At 43.8% G+C, this 21,323-nt stretch overlaps 1 protein-coding gene across 2 annotated transcripts in view; it reads right to left on the bottom strand.

The window, feature by feature from the left end:
* ASAP1 (ArfGAP with SH3 domain, ankyrin repeat and PH domain 1) overlaps positions 1 to 21,323 on the bottom strand; it is a 339,019-nt gene that overhangs the window by 64,062 nt on the left and 253,634 nt on the right. For both annotated transcript variants that reach the window (XM_028105646.2, XM_028105644.2), the window contains exons 10-13: positions 18,871 to 18,946; positions 17,555 to 17,641; positions 11,997 to 12,097; positions 6,862 to 6,931 (exon numbers count right to left, since the gene is read on the bottom strand). In XM_028105646.2, coding sequence (XP_027961447.1) covers positions 6,862 to 6,931; positions 11,997 to 12,097; positions 17,555 to 17,641; positions 18,871 to 18,946 — 334 coding nt within the window. The remainder of the gene's footprint in view (positions 1 to 6,861; positions 6,932 to 11,996; positions 12,098 to 17,554; positions 17,642 to 18,870; positions 18,947 to 21,323) is intronic.

Raw genomic sequence — 21,323 nt, 5'->3', positions numbered from 1 at the left:
AACTTCTTGGGTTCGAATCTGACTCTAGCACCTGGTGGTTAAGGTGCTTCCAGACTTTTGTCCCTTTGAATGGAGGTGACAGCAACTACCTTGGAAGGGTGTCATAAAAATTAAGTGGGAAAACCTACATAAAGCACCTAGCATGTAGTGCGTGCTCAATAAATGTTAGTTACTATTTTTAGGCTTACTAATGATTTCCGAAATATTTCTTCTAATGGTGTCCACATAGCTGATATATAAACCTCTACTGCTGTCAACTTCTCTCTAGAGTAAAGCAGTATTCCTTGTTAAAATGGAAGCACTTCTGGGAGAGCTACCCATTGAAATCACCCAGGTTCAAATAGAACAGCAAATCCTGTCTGACAGGAGGGTCATGGAGGGTGAACTGGGGGCTGTGGGCCATGGTCGGGGGTGGGGTGGGGATGGGGGAACAGAGAGAGCCCAGGGAAAGGTGAAGACACAGAGCATGCAAACGGAGTGGGGGTGAGGGGACGCCAGCCAGACACAGAACAACCCGCGGAGGCGGTCAGAGCTGCTTCCACAAATGCCGGGGACTCAGGTTATGGAGACCTGCCCTCTGTTGATTTTACTGCTTCGTTCCCGAACAGGACCCTCGGCTAGGATAAAGGAGGATGTGGTGAGAATCAGACCCCACACCGGCTGAGTTACAAATGAGGTCTACAAGCCAGCTCACACACTTTGCAAGAGTCCTTGAGATCTGCTGCAGACATCTAAAGACCTCTGTGAAAGAACCCACCCCCTGGTCCCTCCAAATTATAACACTGGCTAATGAAGGAGGGGCTCAGTGGCTCTTCACCCAGGAAGCAATCCTTGGTCTTCACCTCTAGACCAATGAAATTAGAGCCTTTGGGGGTAGAACCTAATGGTTCTACTGTGCTGTCAGGGCTGAGAATCACTGGGTTCATTTAGCCAATTGCAGCCTCTTCCAAGTTCATTTAGATGCAAGCCATAGGAATTTGCATCTGAAATAAACTCTATACTGTTACTGCTAATATATCATCTTGGGATTCAAATACAGTAAAAATTCCTGTTCAATGTATTGGCATTATAAATAACCTGTAAGACATAACCAGATATGGGTGCCCGTCGGTTAAGTGTCTGCCTTCAGCTCAGGTCATGATCCTAGGGTCCTGGGACCGAGTTCCGCATCGGGCTCCCTGCTCAGCGGGGAGTCTGCTTCTCCTTCTCACTCTGTGTTCTTCCTCTCTCTCAAATAAATAAACTCTTAAAGAAAAAAACAAAACAAACGTAACCAGATATATTTCTAAAGATACATTTCACAGAACTTGGATTTGGGAAGTCCTCTAATAAACATCGATGTCTTTGGTTCTGCATTTGTAATGTGGCAGAAGTCCACAGAGATATGCCACAGTGACCCCGAGTTTTGGAAACGGTGGTGCTTATTTTACATGTCCATATAACATCATCTGCACTGGAACAATGGGGTTTCTTCTGCGAGTGACCATGACAATTAGGACTCACCACCAGCGCTGGGTGGGACCTGAGGCTGCATTTTGAACCTAATTTATTGAAGTCAGCTCTGGTCTGTAAAGAAAAGGGAATGGGATGAGGGTGCCCTGTCACAAGGACAGGAGGTTGAGGAGCTGGCTGGTCAGGTGAAGAAAAATGGCACCATCTGAAGCTCACGGAGGAGACATAAAACAGAATTACCAGCCAAGTTGGGGGGAGAGCAATTCAAATAGAGAATTACAATGATAGCGGTTCAGGATATCGTTATTTTTTTTAATGGTTCTTGCTTAATTGGAACTTCTGCTATATCAACCATAAGATAGTTTTTAAGTTTCTCCTTGAATGTTTTTTTTTTTTAAGCACCCAGAATAAATAGATGACAATAGCTTTCAAAGAATGTGTTGTTTAAGCCTCCAAAACACTCTTCAAACAGGGTAAGGAAAGTGATACCATTTCCACACACACTGGCTTCTCTTGGGTTCCCTGAACGTGCTTTCTGGGCTCAGGAGTGGGGACTCTCCTCTTTCCTCTCCTGGCACTGCTCCTCCCTAGCTTTACCGCTATCTGCTAACAAAAGCCTTCCCTGGCCACACAAAGGTAGCTAGCTGCCCCTTCATTTTCTACCCCAGCATCCTGCTCACTTCTCTTCGAGCACTCAGCCCTGGGTCACTCCAAGCTCCAAGAGCTTGGGGCCATTGATTCATCCCTGCTTCTCCAGGGCCTGCTTGGAATCAATGGAATGTTTAATGAGAAATTATACCCATTTTACACTGGATAAAATGGAGGCTCCAAAGGCTTATGTAATGCATCAAGTCCTACAGCTTGTTCAAGGGTTTGAGCCCAGGACTCATGGGCTCCCAAGTTTGTCCTTTGACAACTCAGTGTTGATTCTAATCTCTTGGAAAAAGGAAAATACTCTCTTGCAGTGACAAAGGGGACAAAGACGTGGAATTGGGTGGAATCCAGCATAGCCTCAGAACACCATAAAGGCTGATCACAGAAACCTGTTGTTAAACCTATGGCAAGGAAGGGGGCGCTCCCCTGTGTGGGTTGCCTTGTACATCTGCAGGAATTTGAAAATTTAAGATCTTAAAAAATCAGTTTTCAGATCCAAAGACAAATTCACGGACACTTGTAATACCTTTACGATCAGGGCTCCCTGTTTCCCCCTTCTGGGAAACCGTTTCAGACTTCTTTACTCTAAGACCTTATGGTGATTCAATGATATGAAAGAGCAGAGACTTCAGGGTTTGAAAACTGGTCCAGCTGTTTACGAATTGCAGAACCCTAGGCATGGGATTTAATCTCCCTGGCCCTTTTTCTTCTATACAAAGCAGGTTTACTCAAAAGTATTCATTGAACACTAACTGTATGTCAGGCAGTGTGCTAGGTACTAGGAGATCAAAGATAAACAGTTTCCACCCCATCAGAACTTGCAGACTAGTGCAAAGTAAAGACAGTGACACCTGTCTTGTAGGGCTAGCTTGGCACATGGAGTGCTGGGCATGCTCTAAGTGACCCGTGAACAGTAGTAATCTTTCTCTTTTCAACCTGTTATATGAACTGTAATGTGACACTGAGGTTAATAAATTCAGCAAGTAAGGGTTTTTGAAAAACAAAACTTCTATTTTTGACATTAATTTTTCAGCATTATTACAAGTAATACTCCAACTATAATTCTTATATATTCTTTGATAATTTATTATTTTCATTATATACTACAATGCTGAAGGTAAAAAGGGCAAGCAAACAATTCTATAGAAATTTATTTATGATAGTTTAGGGGCTTGAATAAACTACCTTTTTTTTTTTTAAGATTTTATTTATTTATTTGACAAAGAGAGAGAAAGAGCACAAGCAGGGGGAGCAGCAGACAGAGGGAGAGGGAGAAGCAGGCTTCCTGCTGAGCAGGGAGCCTGATGCGGGGCTCGATGCCAGGACCGGTCCTGGGATCATGACCTGAGCCGAAGGCAGACGCTTAACTGACTGAGCCACCCAGGTGTTCTGATATAAACAACTTTATCCTGAAACTTTGAGGCTGGTTGAAATGTTTGCCAGAGCTTTCTTAGAATTGGTATTTTGAAATTAAAGCATTTTATACCTTGCTCAGAACACACTAGATGGCCCATAAATGGAAGCCACTACCCTAATAGCGAATTCAGAGATTCTCACTGAATCTGATCTCCATAGTGATGTATTACTTTGAATAGTAAATAAAAAAAATATAGGTCTTTCAACAGACACATGTAAAGCAATGAATTTGCAGATGAACTCTTGTAGGGCTGGCTGTCTACCTTGCAGGCGTGCAGAGAAATGCATTTCTTCCTAGAACAGTAAGCTGGGGAGGTGCTGGTGAATGCCTGTCACATGGTGACCATTCAACAGTGTTAGCCACCATGATGGTGATGATGGTGGTGGTGAGGACAGTGGTAGTGATGGTGGTGTTGATGGTGACAGTGGTAGTGATGGTGATGGTCGTGGCCACAACGGTGGTGGTGATGGTGATGGTGGTGATGGTGGTGGTGACAGTGGTGACAGTGGTGATGGTGGTGGTGGTGATGGTGGTGGTGATGGTAGTGGTGGTGGTGGTGATGATGATGGTGGTAGCAGTGTGGTGGTTATGATGGTGATGGTAGTGGTGGTGCTGGTGGTGGTGATGGTGGTGATGGTGGTGATGATGGTGATGGTGGTGATGGTGATGGTGGCGGTGGTGATGGTGGTGATAGTGGTGGTGGTGGTGATGGTAGTGGTGGTGATGAAGGTGGTGATGGTGGTAGTGATGAAGGTGAGAATGCCTTTGAAAAGTCAGATGGTGGGACTCTTCACTCTCACAAAGAGAAACACAGGCCTAGAAATAGAGACTGTTCCATTGTCTATCAAGTAGGAGCAATAGAAGCTACATAAAGTGGGTCGTGGTAATGTGCTCAGAACCATGAATGGCCCACTCATGGAGAATGCTCAATAAATGCTAACTATTCCCGTCAGAGTTTCTGATCTTGGATCATGTGACTGGAATTCTTCTGATACAGCTCCCCATTTTTTTTTTTAAGATTTTATTTATTTATTTGAGAGAGAGAGAATGAGAGATAGAGAGCACGAGAGGGAAGAGGGTCAGAGGGAGAAGCAGACTCCCTGCTGAGCAGGGAGCCCGATGTGGGACTCGATCCCAGGACTCCAGGATCATGACCTGAGCCGAAGGCAGTCGCTTAACCAACTGAGCCACCCAGGCGCCCCATACAGCTCCCCAAGTATTTTAATCACCAACGTAAGGAGCAGAGTACGTCCTGCTTGGCAAGCAAACACTGATCATTAAGCACTCACGGAAGCTTTAAGACTGAAATCCCAGCATTCACCAGGTGTGACGTGGGCACACCACCTCTCTCAGTAACAGCATCTATCCGGTGGGTTGTGGCAACAATTATATATGGTAATACACAGAAAGCACAGTAAGAGCTCACTTAGTGGTAACTAACATTCTTGTGATTGTCAGAACGGTTTCATAAGGTAACTGTGCATGGAATTAAATATGAGCAGGCAAAAGTTATCTCATTTTCCACATATCTGGGATGCCTAGTCCAGCACCTGGAGTGGAAGCTTCATGAAATGTTGCTAAATAAATGAGTAATTGTTAAGACAGCCTCAGAGATAATTACTAACTGATCTAAGTCCGCCTGCAGGATTTCCAGTATCAGATGGGTGGCTTGTCACAACTGGCATGAGAGTTATAAAAATCTCAGTCGGGCCGAGGGAAGCTGAGCACCTCTGAGGAATCACCCCGAGAGTTTTGCAGGGTACAAGGGACAGAGATAATGTAATTGCTCAAGTTCCATAAAGGCCAATAATTGTTAACATGCATAGAATCTTCCAGCAGGAAGGTCTTGGCCACAGGTGTGTACTGACTACCATCACTGTGTCAACGTCTGTGGGGGGGGGGGGACCACAAAGAAAGATGAACAGAACCTGGTAAATGCCCCTGGAGACCATCTGGTCTAGTAGGATGATGGGGTTCTGCAGGAAGAGAGGCAGAATGGAAGGGGCCTATGGAGTAAGGTCAAACCCAAGTTTGAATTTCCAACTGAGCCACCCAGGCGCCCCCAAGTCTGAATTTCCAACTCTGCCCACTACTAGCCAAGTCATTGGGCTTCTCTGTACTTTAGTTTCTTCATCTGCAAAACGAAGGTCAGATTACCACATGGGTTATAGAAGGGATTGAGTGAAATAAATTTTATGAAGTGCCTGGCAGGAAAAAGTGCTTATTAAGTGGTACTTCTTGCTCAACAGAGGGAAATCTAATCTCAACTGTGAATCATGAAAACCTGCCAATGTAATAAATGCTCATCCTTCGTTTTTACCATCCCGTTAGTAATTAACTGCTTATCATAAGCTCAAAGACATCACTTGGCACAGGATACTGAAATTTACCCAAGCTTCTCTCCAAGTGGGGATTGCTGGGTTTAACTGCATGCCCCTTTGTGGAGACTCTTGGTACACTAAGCTGTTTCCAGTCCCGCCTGATACATTTTCCATTCTAATCTTTGCATCTTTAAGAATAAAAAGTAATTTCTTGCTAGTGTTAAAAGGGCAAAATAGTAATTACGTATTTTATGGTGCATTCCTTGACTACCACCAAGACTGAACCTTTTCTGACAGTATATTAATTCTGCCAATACACGACTTTTAGTTGAAAATGGGTGATTCAAAACATAAAAATTCTAGCTAGACTGTCAATAGCAACTCTGAGTATGCAAGATATATATGCATATGTAACTGACAATAATCTGAAGAGAAAACAGAACATAAGTGTTATTTTCTGTAACTTCAGTAACTTATTTTTTGCTTTCTATTGAATTGCCTTTATTCCTAAAGAAAGGGGAGTCATAATTGAGGCAATTTTATTATCTCACTGTTTTACTTATATACATTTTCGTTTTTTAACATCATGATGGATTTTCTGAGTAATTTAAATAGTAACAAACAAAAAACACAGAACATGTTGTACACATATTACTTCCTAATTATTATTTCATGCAAAGAACATTCTGTCATCTTTACAATCAGAAAACTAGGTTTTTCAGAACCACCGACAGTTCTTCCAAAAAGACAAGATTATGAGATAAAAGAATTCCTGATTTGGTTTGAGAGAACAAACATGAGACGTTCTGGAGGGGCAAGAGAACGAGACGGACACCACAAGACAAGAGGAGACCAACTCCTTCTGTAAAGGGATATCCCACACTTTCTGACCCAAATCCACACAGTACGCATACCTGGGGGAAATTTCAGTGCTGGTTACATCATGTTTTTGCTTTTTAGTCCACGGGGCCCAAGGGCCTAACAGGTGCACCATGGTAAATGAGCAGACACACTCACCGTGGCGTGTGAGATGGTCAGAATCCCGTTCTTGACGGCACACTTCCTCCTCTGCCACACTTTCCGGAGCCTGAAGAGCAAAATCAAACATAACCTGATGCAGTAGCTGGTTCACTCTGTGACGTGCAATCATATCGTGTTTTGTATGACAATCATTATAAAACAGTAACAACAAAACAACCCCAAACCAAAAAAACCCACAAAACCCAGAACATTTTATTACCCCAGGTGGAAGGTAGTTCAGACTAGCAGGCATATACAAGGATGCTCATTATAGCACTGTTCTTGACAGTGAAGTGGGAAACAACAGAAATCTAAAAGCAGGAGAATGAATACATGCATCATAGTTACATTCATGCCATGGCGTATTCTGTAGGAGTTTAAAAGAATCAAGTAACTATGTATGTGCTGACATACCCTTCTAAAGCACACTGCTGATTGAAAAAAGCAAGCTGTTTTAAAATAATTCAGGTAAGATCTAGTAATGTTAAAAAATACTCAAAGTATATCACGTATAAAATGGCACTCTAAATTTTCTATGGGGATATAAATATACGTACACACATACAGAAGAAGATCTGGAAAGAAGCACGGTACCCTGACAAAAGTACCCTGCTCTGGGAAGGAGGCCCAGACCTGTGGCAGGGGTGGTGCTAAAGAGTTTTTAACCATATCTGTGACTCTTCTACAAGAAGGCTGTATTAATCTTTTGCTCCTGTAATTAAAATTAAATCTAATGATGTAATATATGGTGATTAACGTAACAATAAAAAAATAAAAAAAAAATTCAATCTAAAGAAATTAAGAAAGTAACTCAGGATGTCTGCCAGGCGAGGAGGGTGAGGGTACGGCTGCCTCAGGATATACAGAAGGGGGCTCAGGGTCACGGCTCAACATGTTTGGTGACTTGTACACCTCTCCTTGCGGAAGGCTGGCACTTCTCGGAAAAAGCCAAAGAGAACTCATTTCAACTTGGAAGTTTTCTGGTGATGCTCCAGGCACAGGTGAGCCTGTGTGTGGTGGATTCGCACTTGTGTGGGCAGGTACAAATGTACTAGTTAAGAGCATTTTGATGGAGAAACACACGTATAGGGAACAGTGATTCTCTGGCCTAGGAGAAGGCTTCCTGGGGCCCCCAGGTGTCATGGAAACAGACAACATCAGAGGAGGGGGCTCTGGCTTCTCCTGGGCATTTAAAATAATATCGTTGTGTGTTTCCTTTCCCCTCTTAAATGAGTCCTGTAAGAAACCTGCCACAATACGAATTTAAAACCAACTCTGAGCACAGATAATGTTGTCTCCTTGTGTATGTAACTACTAGCAGCACAGTTCACAGTGGGAAATCAGAATCTGATACCATCTGAGCAAAAGTCAATTGAACACGCCGTGCTCAAAATGCTGGTATCTTCAGGAGGTAACACAGAACTACCGACTGATAAAGCGCCCTCAAATTACAGCTACATCACTGACTGGGAAATGGCTGACAAGAGAGGACACCTGTCCCATGATCATACCTGCATCTGGCTAATGTAACCAATGCTGTAGGAGTTTTGCAGCCCATCTTAGCCTCATAAAAGCCTGCTGAGACAGGCGAGGCACCCCCTGTACACACTAAAGCCCAAACCAGTGTCATCTTTCTCTAACAACATGTTTCAAAATAGCCACCAATCAGTCAACCTTCAGGATATTGTCCCGACTCAGTTTATTCATTTTATTTAGTAAAATCGTTAGTCATCAGTTGGGTTTTTTTTTTTTTTTTTGGTTATTAGTTTTTTTCACGTGTGTATTAAGGAAACACAAAACCAAACACAAAACTGTATTCTTTTGTATTAGTAATAAAGCCAAGGAAAGTTAACACAAAAGCATTAAGCTTTTGGCGAATAGAAATGGCTCATGTGGTGCCCCCAGGTGACCAAACAAACGGGAGCAAAATCAAGTCAATCCCAAGTACAGCCCTATCTCTGTGAACACTCTGAGAGCTTTTATTCCCGAGATTTCTATGAAACAGCCAGGACGCCTGTACTTTACCCTCTCTGTACTGAGAGCTCTAAGGATGCTTGCCTGAAAAGCTCCTGAATGGACATAGCAAGGACTTTTACCACCTATTCAGACAGTGCCAGAGAGAACAGCACTTACACCATGCTTGGACCTCAGAATTCCAGAAAAGGAACTATCAGAAGGCGGCCTGGTGTAACTAGACAAGTACCAGCTCTGATGGCCGATTCCTCGGGCTTCAATCCCGACACCAGCGCCCACTAGCCACGGGACTTTGTTCATGGTACTGACCTCTTGGAAGCTTGCTTGCCTAATCTGCGTCACGAAGAGAATGATGCCCATCCTCTAGGACTATTTTGAGAACATATATGTAAAATAATTACTCCTTTGCCTCTCGATGAATGCCTTTGGGTCATAAAGCTTTTAAATTACTTACAAAAAATCTGAAGTGTTTTCCAAATTGTGGACATAAATTATTAATCCTGTAGTTTTAATGCTTGTCCTTTAAGTGACAAAGAGTATTTCAGAACTAGGGTCAGAAACTACTAAAGCAACTGATCCTTAGGAGAAAATCATATGACACATCAGTAGTCATGATTAGCAAGTGAGGTTGTCTTCACGTACAAGCATTTCAGTTCTTTCCTCTTCCACGGACAGCAATGACAGGCCTGCCTGGGTTATCATTAGTCACCCTCTGGAGCCCGTGCAATTATGGGAGGCTCGCCCACTGGACTTCCAGCCTCCTTTGCAACAGTGCTTTCCTTATCTCTTCCCAACAGACTGTATGCAAGGTGAGGGTGAGGCCCACGTCTCACAGACCTTTTACCTTCCAGCATCCAGCAGATTGCCTGAAACACTAATAATAGATCAATAAATGTGTGTGGAATGAGTGCATGAATGAAGAACAGACCAGAAGAACGGAGTCAGGTGTGTGAATGTATGCCAGCCGATACCTTGTATCCTCCAAGGGCAACCAACAGCAGCGATGCCCCTTTGGAATATAAAGGGGAGACACCCCGGCTTTAAGTCATAAGACCCAGGTTAGAATTTGGGCTTTCTTACTTACTGGCTGTAGGATCTTAGTCAAATCACTTAATCTCTCTGGATGAGTTGCCTCATCTACAGAAGGTGATGAGAGGTACCTGGCGGCGTCTGGCAGGCACACAACATGTGCTCACAAGGTGATGCTTTCCCTGAACATTTTAGGGTTTGAACAAAACAGTACCTACCCAAAAACTCAGCTGACTTTTCTTCAACAGTTAGGTATTAACCACTTCACTTAGAAACAGTCAATTCTAATGTCAAGAAAATCCTTGTACCTTTAGGCGAGTAGTGTTAAAACTACAGGATTAATAATTTATGTCCACTAGATACCACGCCATTGGGGCTACAATCTGGTCACTGTGTCTGTTAAGAAGAGCCCAGTTTAAAACTGTGATTGGGGTAACTGGTGTGTCTTTTCTTCTTTTATTTTTTGCAGGACTTAATGGTCAACATTCACTGACTTTCTACAAAGAGCCAGGTGCTGTGCTCTGTGCTGGGATGCTTTTCTTTCCTTATGCCCATATCTACAAATCCTGGTGGCCCTACCAGCATTATCCTGACTCTGACCCGTTCTTCCCCCTCTGCAGCTGTTTCCTTGATCCCTGTTCACCTCTGACCTGGTCTCCCACTTCTAGTCTTACGTCCTACACAGCCATTCTCAGCCCGGCAGCCAGAGAGCCTTTCAAATGAGTCCTATTACGGCATTTCTCTGCTTAAAACCCTCCAATGACTCCCATCTCCACTCAGTGGCTTCCAAAGCCCTCCTGGCTTGGTGTCCTGCCCCCTCTCACCTTGTCTCCTATGGCTCCTCACTCAGTCCTAGCTATGCTTAACTCCTGTATCACAAAGGGAAGCACGTTCCTGGCCATCTCTGCAGATCTCTGTAGGTGATCTCCTCACTTCCTGCAAGTCTTTGCTCAAACATCTCCTCACTGAAGTCTTCCCTGACCACCCTGCATGACTGCAAAGACCACCCCTACAGGCCCCGAGTCCCCTGCCCTGCTCTATCTTCCTCCATAGCACTTGTTACCATCTGATCTCCCACATAGTCCCTTCTTTATTGTCTGTCTCCCGACTCAGAACGTAAGCCCTATGAGGCTAAGGACTTCCTTATCTTTCTTGTTCAATGTTATATACCCCAGTGTCTCTAACAGTGCTTGACCTACACTAGAACTCCCAAAAGACATCCACTGGATGCATGAGTAGAATAAGCAAAACTGATAGTGATCAGAAACTTAGGACTATAATTTACAGAAGTTGCAATTTTAACAAAGAAATAAAAAAAGTCTATGTCTTAAAGTCAAGGAGTGCACATCCACAAGCAATCAGAAAACAAGAAGCTTTCTTTCAAGGAGAAAGACAATTAGTAAGGCAAGTAACTAAGATTCTCCTTATGTACTTATTGTGAAGCAGAATCACTGGTGGAGCAACAGAAAGAGACCGGTGTGGCGGGGCCATGGGAGGACGAGGCTGGACAAGGGGCAGGGCTGAGACCCTGTGTGCACTTCAAGCATGGGAACGACCTGACGTGCTTTATGTTTCTTCAAGGCTACTCTGGGCGCTGTGTGGAGATGCAACGGAGGAGAGGGACAGAGAGAGGTTGCTCAGATATTCTGAGGAGCAGTGGCTCCTTCCAGGGCAGGGTAGCAGAAACGTCAAGAAAGGCATCATATCCTGTTGGAAATGAAGAGCTTGTCATGACAGTGGCTGTGATATAAGAGGAAGGAGAGGAGTCGGGGCTGACTCCCAAGGCTGGGTTTGGGCAGCCAAGTGGGCACCCCAGCAGAGAAAAGGGCGGATGAATCGAAGCAGAGAGGTGGGCGAGCACCAAGTTCGCAAGCCACCTGCTCGCTTCACGTCCCACTCGGCACCTGCCTTCCCAAAAAGGCAGGCCACAGGTCCTCGGGGCCATTTAGGGACCACAGGGCGGCGACTGCTTCCTGGAAAGAGAGCAGGTTAAAGCAGCTGAGGGAAACCAGGGGGCTCAAGGTCGGAAGCTAGCGCACTGGGAAACCCGGAGGTGTGGGCCAGGTCGCGAGGCCGCTAGCCCCCCGGAAGTGCTGACCGCAGGGACAGCAGGCCGGCCTCGCGCGTACCCGTCGCTCTTCTTCAGCAGGTAGCCCTTCTTCTCGCTGCCGTACTCCTTATTGCCCTGAAGCTGGTGCATGCTGTACCCTCCTTGCCGGCTCTGGGAGTCCTAGAAAGGAGAAGCCACCGATCAGACCGATGCTGGACGTACGTCTCGAGTCCCTGCCTCTATTCTGCCACCGAGCCTCTGTCCACGGGTCTGGGGTGAAGAGAATTACGGAACTCTAGGAGCCCTCAGGTCCTTGCCTGTATTTCGGAGGAACTGGGCAGGGAAACAACCACCAGAGCCACAGGCAAGTCCAAGAACTCCTGTTTCTAGTTTGGAACCCCAGCTCCGCTCCCAACAACTCACTGGTGACAGAGCGGTGTGGGACTGAACCAGGCTGCACGGGTGGCACAGGGAAGGCAGCAAACTCCAAGTGGCTCACAAACAAAGTGCATGCAATGCACTTTGAGCTCTTCCCTTAGGTCCACCTTTTCTCCCTCCACGTATTTTGCTAAAATACCCACAATAAAAAGTGTACCTTGTGAGCGAGGTACTGGGAGCTGTTAGAAATTCTTGGTTTATAACCAACAGGGGCTCCATAAAATAAGCTGTTAAACATGCTTTTAATTAAAAGCGATGATTCTCTGGCAGTGAGAAGTGTATGATGTGGTAAAAGGGTGACCAGGACCCAAAGAACAAGACAGATGCAAACCAGCTGGAGGCACTCTGCTAATACTTCCCCATCGTTTCTAAAGACTGCATGATCAGATACAGCCATTACACTTTGAAAATGTATGAAATAGACCAACAACAGTGAACTGTAGAATGAGGACATGAGGTTTAGACACAGAAGTAGGACAATACATTCTCACAGAAAGTGTTGACTTACTCTCCTAGACTTCGATCAGGAAGGGCAAAAGCAACAGAGAAAAAAGGCAGAACATTTGAAAACATAGTTAATTTCATTGATAGTCATCACGCATGATTTAAGCACTTTTTATAACACAGAGAAAACACCACAGTAAGGATAATTAAAGCCAGAACACACGCCACCTTCGGAATCACATAAACTTCGGGGGATGGGATAATAAAACATCTTTATATTTGTCAAGTTTTATTCAGGTTATTTAAATGAAACCAGAAGAAAACCTGCATGAGGTACACATTTCATCAAGATAAAAATGGGTGACAATCTTCAAAGTGTGTGTTTAGGGAATCAACACCTCAGTGAAACCCAAATTACTTTAGAAAATCTAAAAAGAACCAAAAATTGTAGGATTATTTTTTAGTTTCCCAAGCAAAGAGAACATAACAAAAACATCCAGTTCAGAAGCGACACCTGCAATGTGATGATAAAGAACCAGAAGTGAACTTAGCCACTAGTTATATACTGATGGCCTATGTATGAGATCCCTTTAAGGTCAGGATGGCCTCCCTGTGGCATTCGGGATCCTTCTGGACCAGACAGCAGCAAATGAATGTTAATAATAGCCGAAGGAAGAGCTCTAGGATGGCACATCTTTGTGAGGTTATTCCACGAATGTGATGAGTTCTGTGTTCAAAACCATGTCCTGAACACCCAAATGGTAGGTACTGGGAAGGCACTGAGGACACAGCGGGGCATGGCCCCTGTCCCTGAGGTGGGTGCTCATACACTGACCACGCATCCTTCTGCTCCCTGGTGAAGGTAACAGAGTGCTGAATGCATGCTCTACCAGGCAAGGAGGCTCACCCTGAAGAGCTTAGACTAGTCATTTCCTTAATCTGAGTCATTTGTCTGTAACTGGCCAGACTCCCTCCAGCTGAAACTGCTAATGGCACCATTTCAATCACCTGGGGAGGGGCAGGAGTGTACTGGGGTTTAGGCGTCTCTTTAGAAATACTTCTACGTATTTACTTTTAATCAGGGCCCACAGCCTTGCACTCATAGTAACTTGAATCCCAAGTCCTCCCTCATGGATGCTTTCAGGCTTTCTGGACAGAGCTATGACTGCAGGACCGTACTACGGATCAGATGGGCAAGGAAGGCAGCCCTCCACCACCCACGCTGCCATGACAGCCCCCAACAAGAGCAGTGACACACATGGTTTTCTTGAAGGAGGCAGCAATGTGTCCACAACACTAATACAGAACAATCAGGATGGAAAATAAGGTCGGGTGGTGGAGAGCTGAGGCATGGGACGAAACAAGGGGCCGGGATAAATGAAATCCATGGAGCTTTCTGCGTCCTCCCGATGACATCACATGAAAACCACTCAACTCTGGATCTGGAGTCAGGGATCGCTACCATTTCTATACCTCCCCAGAACATTAAAAACAAAATCTGAAATCTCCCTGGATAAAAATTTTATTAAAAGCATAACTGTTCCTTGGAATGCCTTCCATTGAACGAAACTGCTCTTTGTCTGCCCATGTAATTCCTAGGTTGGTCTGAATGCTTTAGAACCATGCAGTTCTAACAGCCTGTTTGCTAATCCTTCAAATAAAACCCAAGTTTTAAAAATAAGAGTACTTTTATCTTTCGTAATGCAAGGATTTTGATGTTAATAACTTATGAAAAATATTACATTCTGTAAATATGCCTCTAAGACATTCCTTACACGTATTTATTACTAGCCCACATAAACTTTAAATTCTGAATAACAACCTGAGTGGACCTTGTTTTCCATCAGGCAAATATGCTTTTAAAGGTGAATAAAGTGGCTGATCTCCAGGCTCTGACCTCAGAAGCCTACTCCATTAAGCTGAGCAGGAAGAAAGCAGCACGTTTCAGAAATACAGCACTGACAGCCCTACATTAACTACTGATGAGTTCTATGGCTTTAAAGTAGTCCTAGAAACAATTATTTCTGCACTTTGAGAAATGATGGCCATTCAGCTTGCTTTGCAGGAACTCTAGACAAACAAAAAGAGGGTTTTCTTTTTTGAGAAAATAAATCATGGAGAATTAACACTCATGATAATGAACAAAACACGATGGAAGGAATGAAACAGGTTCTGAATCCTTTGATAGCATAATAAAAATTAAACATGTATTCAGGAAAGAGAAATGCAAGTGAGAAATTCATTCAGGCAAAAAATATAAAACTGAACTTATACAATGAACTTAAAATAAAACCTTGGAGAAATTCCATAATGTGAGCCAAGAATGTAAACTAAAGAATGAAACTATGGTGTCATTTTTTTAGAATTCCTTATTCTCTATTAGCAGTATGGACAAATTACCTTCTTTCTTCTTAGAAAACTGTATTAACATATAAAATGCATTATTAAGGAGTAAAATCTTAAATCTTTTTAAACGGCACGCAATTACTCATTGATTTACAGGATTATAAAATATTTGTGGTATCCAACCTAAAACTAACCTCTACGACAGAAGCTTCAAATCTCTCATGTAAGGGATACATGGTGTGGGCAAAGGATTTCTTCTTTTTCATCTACTTATTGAGTAGCTTTTGGGTGCCAGACAGTGTGTCAGATACTACAGAGAGAGAGATGAGCAAAACACAGAATCTGTCAAACACCTTGCAAACCACACTATGATGGGAAATTGAGAGAGACTCAAACAAAACGCTGGAATTTGGGGAAAGATTTATGGGTATCATTATTTAAAATATTTTCAACCCTAAATATAGTTATGTAGCAAACAGTTCTCTTGGGACATTAGGCTATTATAAAAGCTTAAGATAATTAATTTCGTAGAACATCTGCGAGAAAGCAAGGAAGAATTCTGACAAGAAAAAACAAGTCCACCAAAAATCTGGGGATCCTACTGACAGCTCAAATTCTTGGAGCTTCCTTTAAAAGTCAAGTTAGAACCTGGTGGAGGTGAAGAGGTTAAATAATTTGCTGGGTGCTTTTAATTTCTCAGGTCACTTATCAGGTTAGTTTACACTCTTCTCGAATAGTAGTGCTGTGGTAAGAACTCTATGGTGGACAGTCTCCTTTCTTATTTGAGTCATTAGAAATCATTACCTACTAACCTTATTTTGCAATGAGAGATGATAAACAGCATGAGAATTGCATAAGCGTGCTGTGAAAGATCAATTTTACTTGTAAAATACTCTGGACATGGTGCTAATGAACATGCATCATTTATTAATTTGGGGTGGCTTTAAATCAAATCATGTGCATTTTATTGTGTATGTACTCCTTTGGCTTATATGCAACTTTGTTCTTTAGCTACTGGGAGCAGATTACATTTAGTCTTTTTAGTTTAGTCCCCTTTTGCAAAACAAAAAGGGACTGCAACAGTCTCCCCCCCCCCCCCCCCCCGCAGAAAGCTTCCATATACAGGAAGGAGGTATTACTGTATGACAAAGCAAAGGTAGGAAGTGGTTAAGTACATTTCGGTTAAGTACAAAACCTCGCAATTTTCTGCCTAAACAGCAATCTACTGCTTACCCTCCATTTGAATCTTTCTATTGCTCTTACACAGAGGAATCATTCAAGGGGACCACCTCTCCTAGGATTTGTATGCCAGTAATAAGCACCTTCAAAAGAGGCCTCCAAACACAGGTGCCTACTTCCAGTCCGCAGGTGCCCAAGGTGAAAGGGCTGTAGACTTCTCCCACTCGATGAAAACACAGAGGGCTATCTTCACTCAGTAAAGAGAACCTTCCGGGTTGCTTTTAAGGGTGAGGGTTGCTGGTGCAGGGCTTCCACGTTTGAGGAGGGTTGCCTTGTTTTTGTTTTGGACTCATGAACCCCTTCAGAAATTGTAGGAATGTACAGTTTGCCACTGTGAGGTGGTATCATGAGGAAATGACAATATAAAAAAATGCCCTATTTTATGTGGTTATTATTAAATACTGCATTGAGATACTGCACTGAAATTCAATGCATGATAACTTCCTAATATAAACAGGCAAATTTTAACCCTCCCCTACTAACAAATAGAGCTCACTGTTTAGTCTACCCTTGGCATGAAGTCCATACCCCGCTGTGTGTGTTCAAGGTCATCTATCACTAGGCCTGAGTTTCCACCTCAGAAACCCCATCTCTCAATCTTCTGCCCTTTGTGCCCCCAAACTGTGGGGGGCAACGGCTATTTCAGACAGCTTCCATCTCAGAGTCCTCGCAGCGTCCCCCCTCTGCAGGCGTGCCCCTTCCCAGCAGATCTCTCATGGCACCAATACCGCTCAGGGTGTGACTGCTGGTTTGTACGGCTGGCCTGCTCTCTACTAGATGATTCTAGAGGATTCTTTATCAACGCCCCTCTGGCTGCCCAGAAAGACAGACATGACCTAAAGAGGACATGGGTGTGCACTCTACCCTGAGAGGACACAGCACTTTGGAAGTGCAGGTCTTCAAAGCCGGAATGGCAAACCTAGGGTCCTGGAATTGTAGCTCCGGTGTTAAGAACATCTTTGGGACAAGGACGGCAAGGGAAGTAAAGGACAGTCGCTACATGGGGCGATGCAATAGGTATACACTTGTAACTTCTATCTTGTTTGTCCCCACAACCACGGTGGCAGGAAGCTGGTGGCATGCCTATTTTGCAGATCAGGAAACACAAAAACCATCCCAGGCCGCCTCACTTTTACTGGTAGCCCTGCTGGAAACATAGAGATCACCTACTTCTTTCTGATCAAGTTGAAGAGAGGATTTTATTAAGTCTCGGAGTGCGGTTAGCTGTTTCTTTTCTTCATCCTGGGTCTGTTTTATCTGTGATGGAAAAACAGGACTTTCATCATATATCTTTTATACATGAGCAGAGTTTAATTCACCCAAATATACCAGTCATCAAACAATTCAATTATATAGTTGATTTATTAAAGTCTTTTACATGGTCTCATTTTCTTATATGAAAGGCAGAATTTTCTCATCTTATGAAAGTACCAGTGAGTTTTGAAATTAGTGTCTTAATGCAACAGGCCTTATTAAATAATACATCTAGGCAAGACAATTAGCTCTGAAGTACCATTTTAAACAGTTTAGAAATAACACTGGGTCACTTGCTTCTGGTTTTTCAAAGGGCGGTAGCAGGAATCCCATAATGTGGTTAAATGGGCCAGAAGAAAATGTGAAAAAAGACCAGAACCCAATGGGCTAAGGTATATATGAATGTTTACAGAGTGGCACCCGAGGGTTTGGCACTGGTGCTGCTTTTTTTAATCAGCTGGAACTTATTACAACCTGAATCATGTTAACTATTAAAAGACAACGGCAGTGGGGGGGCGGTGGTCACCTGGGTGGCTCAGTCAGATTAAGTGTCTGCCTTCAGCTCAGGTCATGATCCCAGGGTCCTGGGATCGAGCCCTGTGTCAGGCTCCCTGTTCAGCGGGAGCCTCCTTCTCCCTCTGCCTCTGCCCCCCCCACCCCTGCCCCCACTAGCGCACTCTTTCTCTTTCTCAAATAAAATCTTAAAAAAAAAAGACAATCGGAAAAAATATACAGCTCTGTGTTTTTTAAAGTTATATAAGCAAAATCTAGATATCTGACAAAAACAAACAAAAAAAAAATCATAAACCTGCCTACCCTGAGACAATCAAGTTTTGTCCTTCGGGGTCAAACATTCTTTCTACAAGTGCCGACTGCAGGGCACTCACAGGTGATGCTATTGGACCCCGAATGGACAGCCATCTAGAACTGATGGTTACACACCCTCATTCCTCCTATGTCCCAAAAATGTACTTCTTCAAAGCCAGAATGGCAAACCTAGGGTCCTGGAATTGTAGCTCCGGTGTTAAGAACATCTTTGGTACAAGGACGGTACAAGGATATTTGACCATCAAGGCCTTCTGAGTTAAACTGAATGCTTCCCTGCACTAGGTTTATACTGACAGATCACATACCCCTGCTTTTCTTTAAAGCTCTTCTAATCCAGATTTCAAATTTACTGATATTTATCTATAAAAGCAACTTAAAATGCATGCATTTTATAAAATACTTACATTATATAAATCAGCAGCCAGTTTTTCGATGTACTGTTTCAATTTATCAGCCGTTTTCAAGCCATCTTGAAAAAAACTATGATGGAGAACATCAGAGATTCACCAGAAGCATAAAAAAGAAATGAACCCTAGTCACCTATAAAATCTGAAAATACTAATATATTTACTCTCTACCCACATAGCTACACAAAACACTTACAAACGAATTTCAGTATTTTATAAAGATGCACCAACAGATTACGGGCACCATCTGACACGTGCTAGCAGCTCTCACGTAGACAGTGCAAATTACAGCTGCGGTCCCAACACAGCGATTTCATGTGCATACCCGTCTATTCATAGAAACAGTCCTCCTGGTTGTGCCGTATTTGAATTTGAAAGAGAGAGACACACACCATAACTGGTGGAATATCATGAGGATGAATCAGACGCTCTAAGGAGAGAGGAGACTTTTCTAGAAACAAAGGCTGCAGGAAAGCCATCTTTCAGTTCCCCAAAGACCCCTGGGGAGCATGCTTGAAACACAGGAAGTCGGATCGATGGTATCCTGCCGTGTGCACAGCCAGATCGCGCCATTTCACCCTAAGAATCAGTACTGACAAGAGCCGAGCACGTAGAACAAGCTAAGCATGCTTGCATTTTATGTGTTATTTCATTCACCTCCAACAACAACCCGAATGAGTTCCCAAGCACTTCAATCTCCTTTTCAGAGGATAAACTGAAGCACAGGGTGAGTACATCACTTGCTCACATGACTAGTAAGTGGCAAAACTGGGATTTGGGGCCAGGCTCTGATTTGGACACCCCTGCTTGTGATGACCAAGCAAAGAGATTTTCTGTCTGACCCCTCCACCCAGGAGTCCCACTTGTCTCAGTGTTTGTAATGTTCTCTATCCTCTTGGAGGCTTCTCTAACCCTGCCCCACATCTACTGCTGTTTCCCCACAAACGAATGAGGTCCTTGAGGATGAGGACTGTCTCATCTCAGGATCGCAGTGGGTCCAGCACCAGGCAGATGTCAGTGAATGACAAGGATGCAGCAATATCAAGAAGTTTTAGGGCACATCTTAGGATTCACATCTACATATGTAATTAGCTTAACATGGACAATCGATGTGGACAATACATCCTTATCAGAACTGGCCCTCCAAGAGTGAATACTGAAATCCCCCACATGTTTGAGAATGTTTTAAGGTTGACAACTTCAGCTGAGAACCCTTACTAAAATCAGAAAGTCTTTCACCAGAGGAATGGGAGAAAGGAGGGCTTTCTGGTTAACCATTTAACTTGAGAGCTACATTTAAACTCTTCTAACATTCAGCTGTTCACCACTGCCCATTGGGATGAAGGTTAAACTTCTCACCACGGAACTGAATACAACTTACGTTCTGGACCCTGAACAGCTTTCTGGTTTTATCTCCTACCATCTTCTTTGAAAAAATGTGGGCTCGCGCCATGCTACTTTTTTATCCCCCCAGTTCTCCCTGGCCTTTGCTTCTGCTGTTCCCTCTTGCTGAAATGCCCTTCCCCACTATGCTTCTACTGTAGCTCCATTCGTTGCTGCCTCCCACAGCAGTTTGCCCTGGCCTGCCAATCCAGGGGATGGCATTTTCTAGCACAGGCTTGTGCCCAGGCCTAATGCCAGCCCTCGAGCAGCGGGTCGTGCTCTGTCCAGAGTAGGCCATTCATGAACATTAACCTCAACCAGCCTCATCCACATGCGGGAAGGTGTCTGTGGAGGAGGCAGAAATATGGCTACAAAGTCAATCACAGCAAAACCACTTCTAATCTCGGGTACTAAAATAATTTCTGGAGAAAGGGTCTGAAGGTAGAACACATCAGTGTAAGGTGGATGCTATCAGGACTCCTTACAACAGAAAAAGGGCTTTAGGGTCAGAGGCTTCTGGCTTAGAATCCGTGCTGGAGGATTTACTAGCAGTGGTTCTCTGGTGAGTCACTTCTCCTCGAGTTAACTGTATTCTGTGGGGCAGGTAACACAGATAACACGGATGAACTCGCTCTGCAAGGTACTGAGTCGTTAGGACATGCTCAGCACGTGTTAGCTCCCTTCCCTGGACTGCTGGGTTTATCACATAAGAAGGAGTCTTGTCCTTCCCCGAGGGATAGAGATTCGCCGCAGATAGGTTTGTGTTTCAGTTTCACTTTCAACATGAAGGAAATTTAATCTTTTTTTTTTTTTAAAGGTGAGCTTAAATGACAATGCTTTAGATTTGTGTTTTCCAAGGGGGTAGCCACTAGCAGCTAATTTAATTAAAATTAACGTAAAATTCAGTTCCTAAAGTCTCACTAGCCACAGCAGCTCCATGTGGTCAGTGGGTGCCGTGTTAGACTGTACAGAATATCACCGTTTCCATCATGGCAGGAAGTTCTCCTGGGCAAACTGAGTAAGCGAACTCAGAGTTGAATAGCACACAGGAATGGTATAAAACACAC

Source organism: Eumetopias jubatus, unplaced genomic scaffold (assembly GCF_037043125.1).
Source record: "Eumetopias jubatus isolate StellerSeaLion01/CBP00866 unplaced genomic scaffold, mEumJub1_p1.0 scaffold_4, whole genome shotgun sequence".
In the NCBI taxonomy this organism is placed as follows: domain Eukaryota; kingdom Metazoa; phylum Chordata; class Mammalia; order Carnivora; family Otariidae; genus Eumetopias; species Eumetopias jubatus.
Note: the sequence above shows the minus strand (reverse complement) of the source record. Positions and strands in the feature narration are given on the sequence as shown.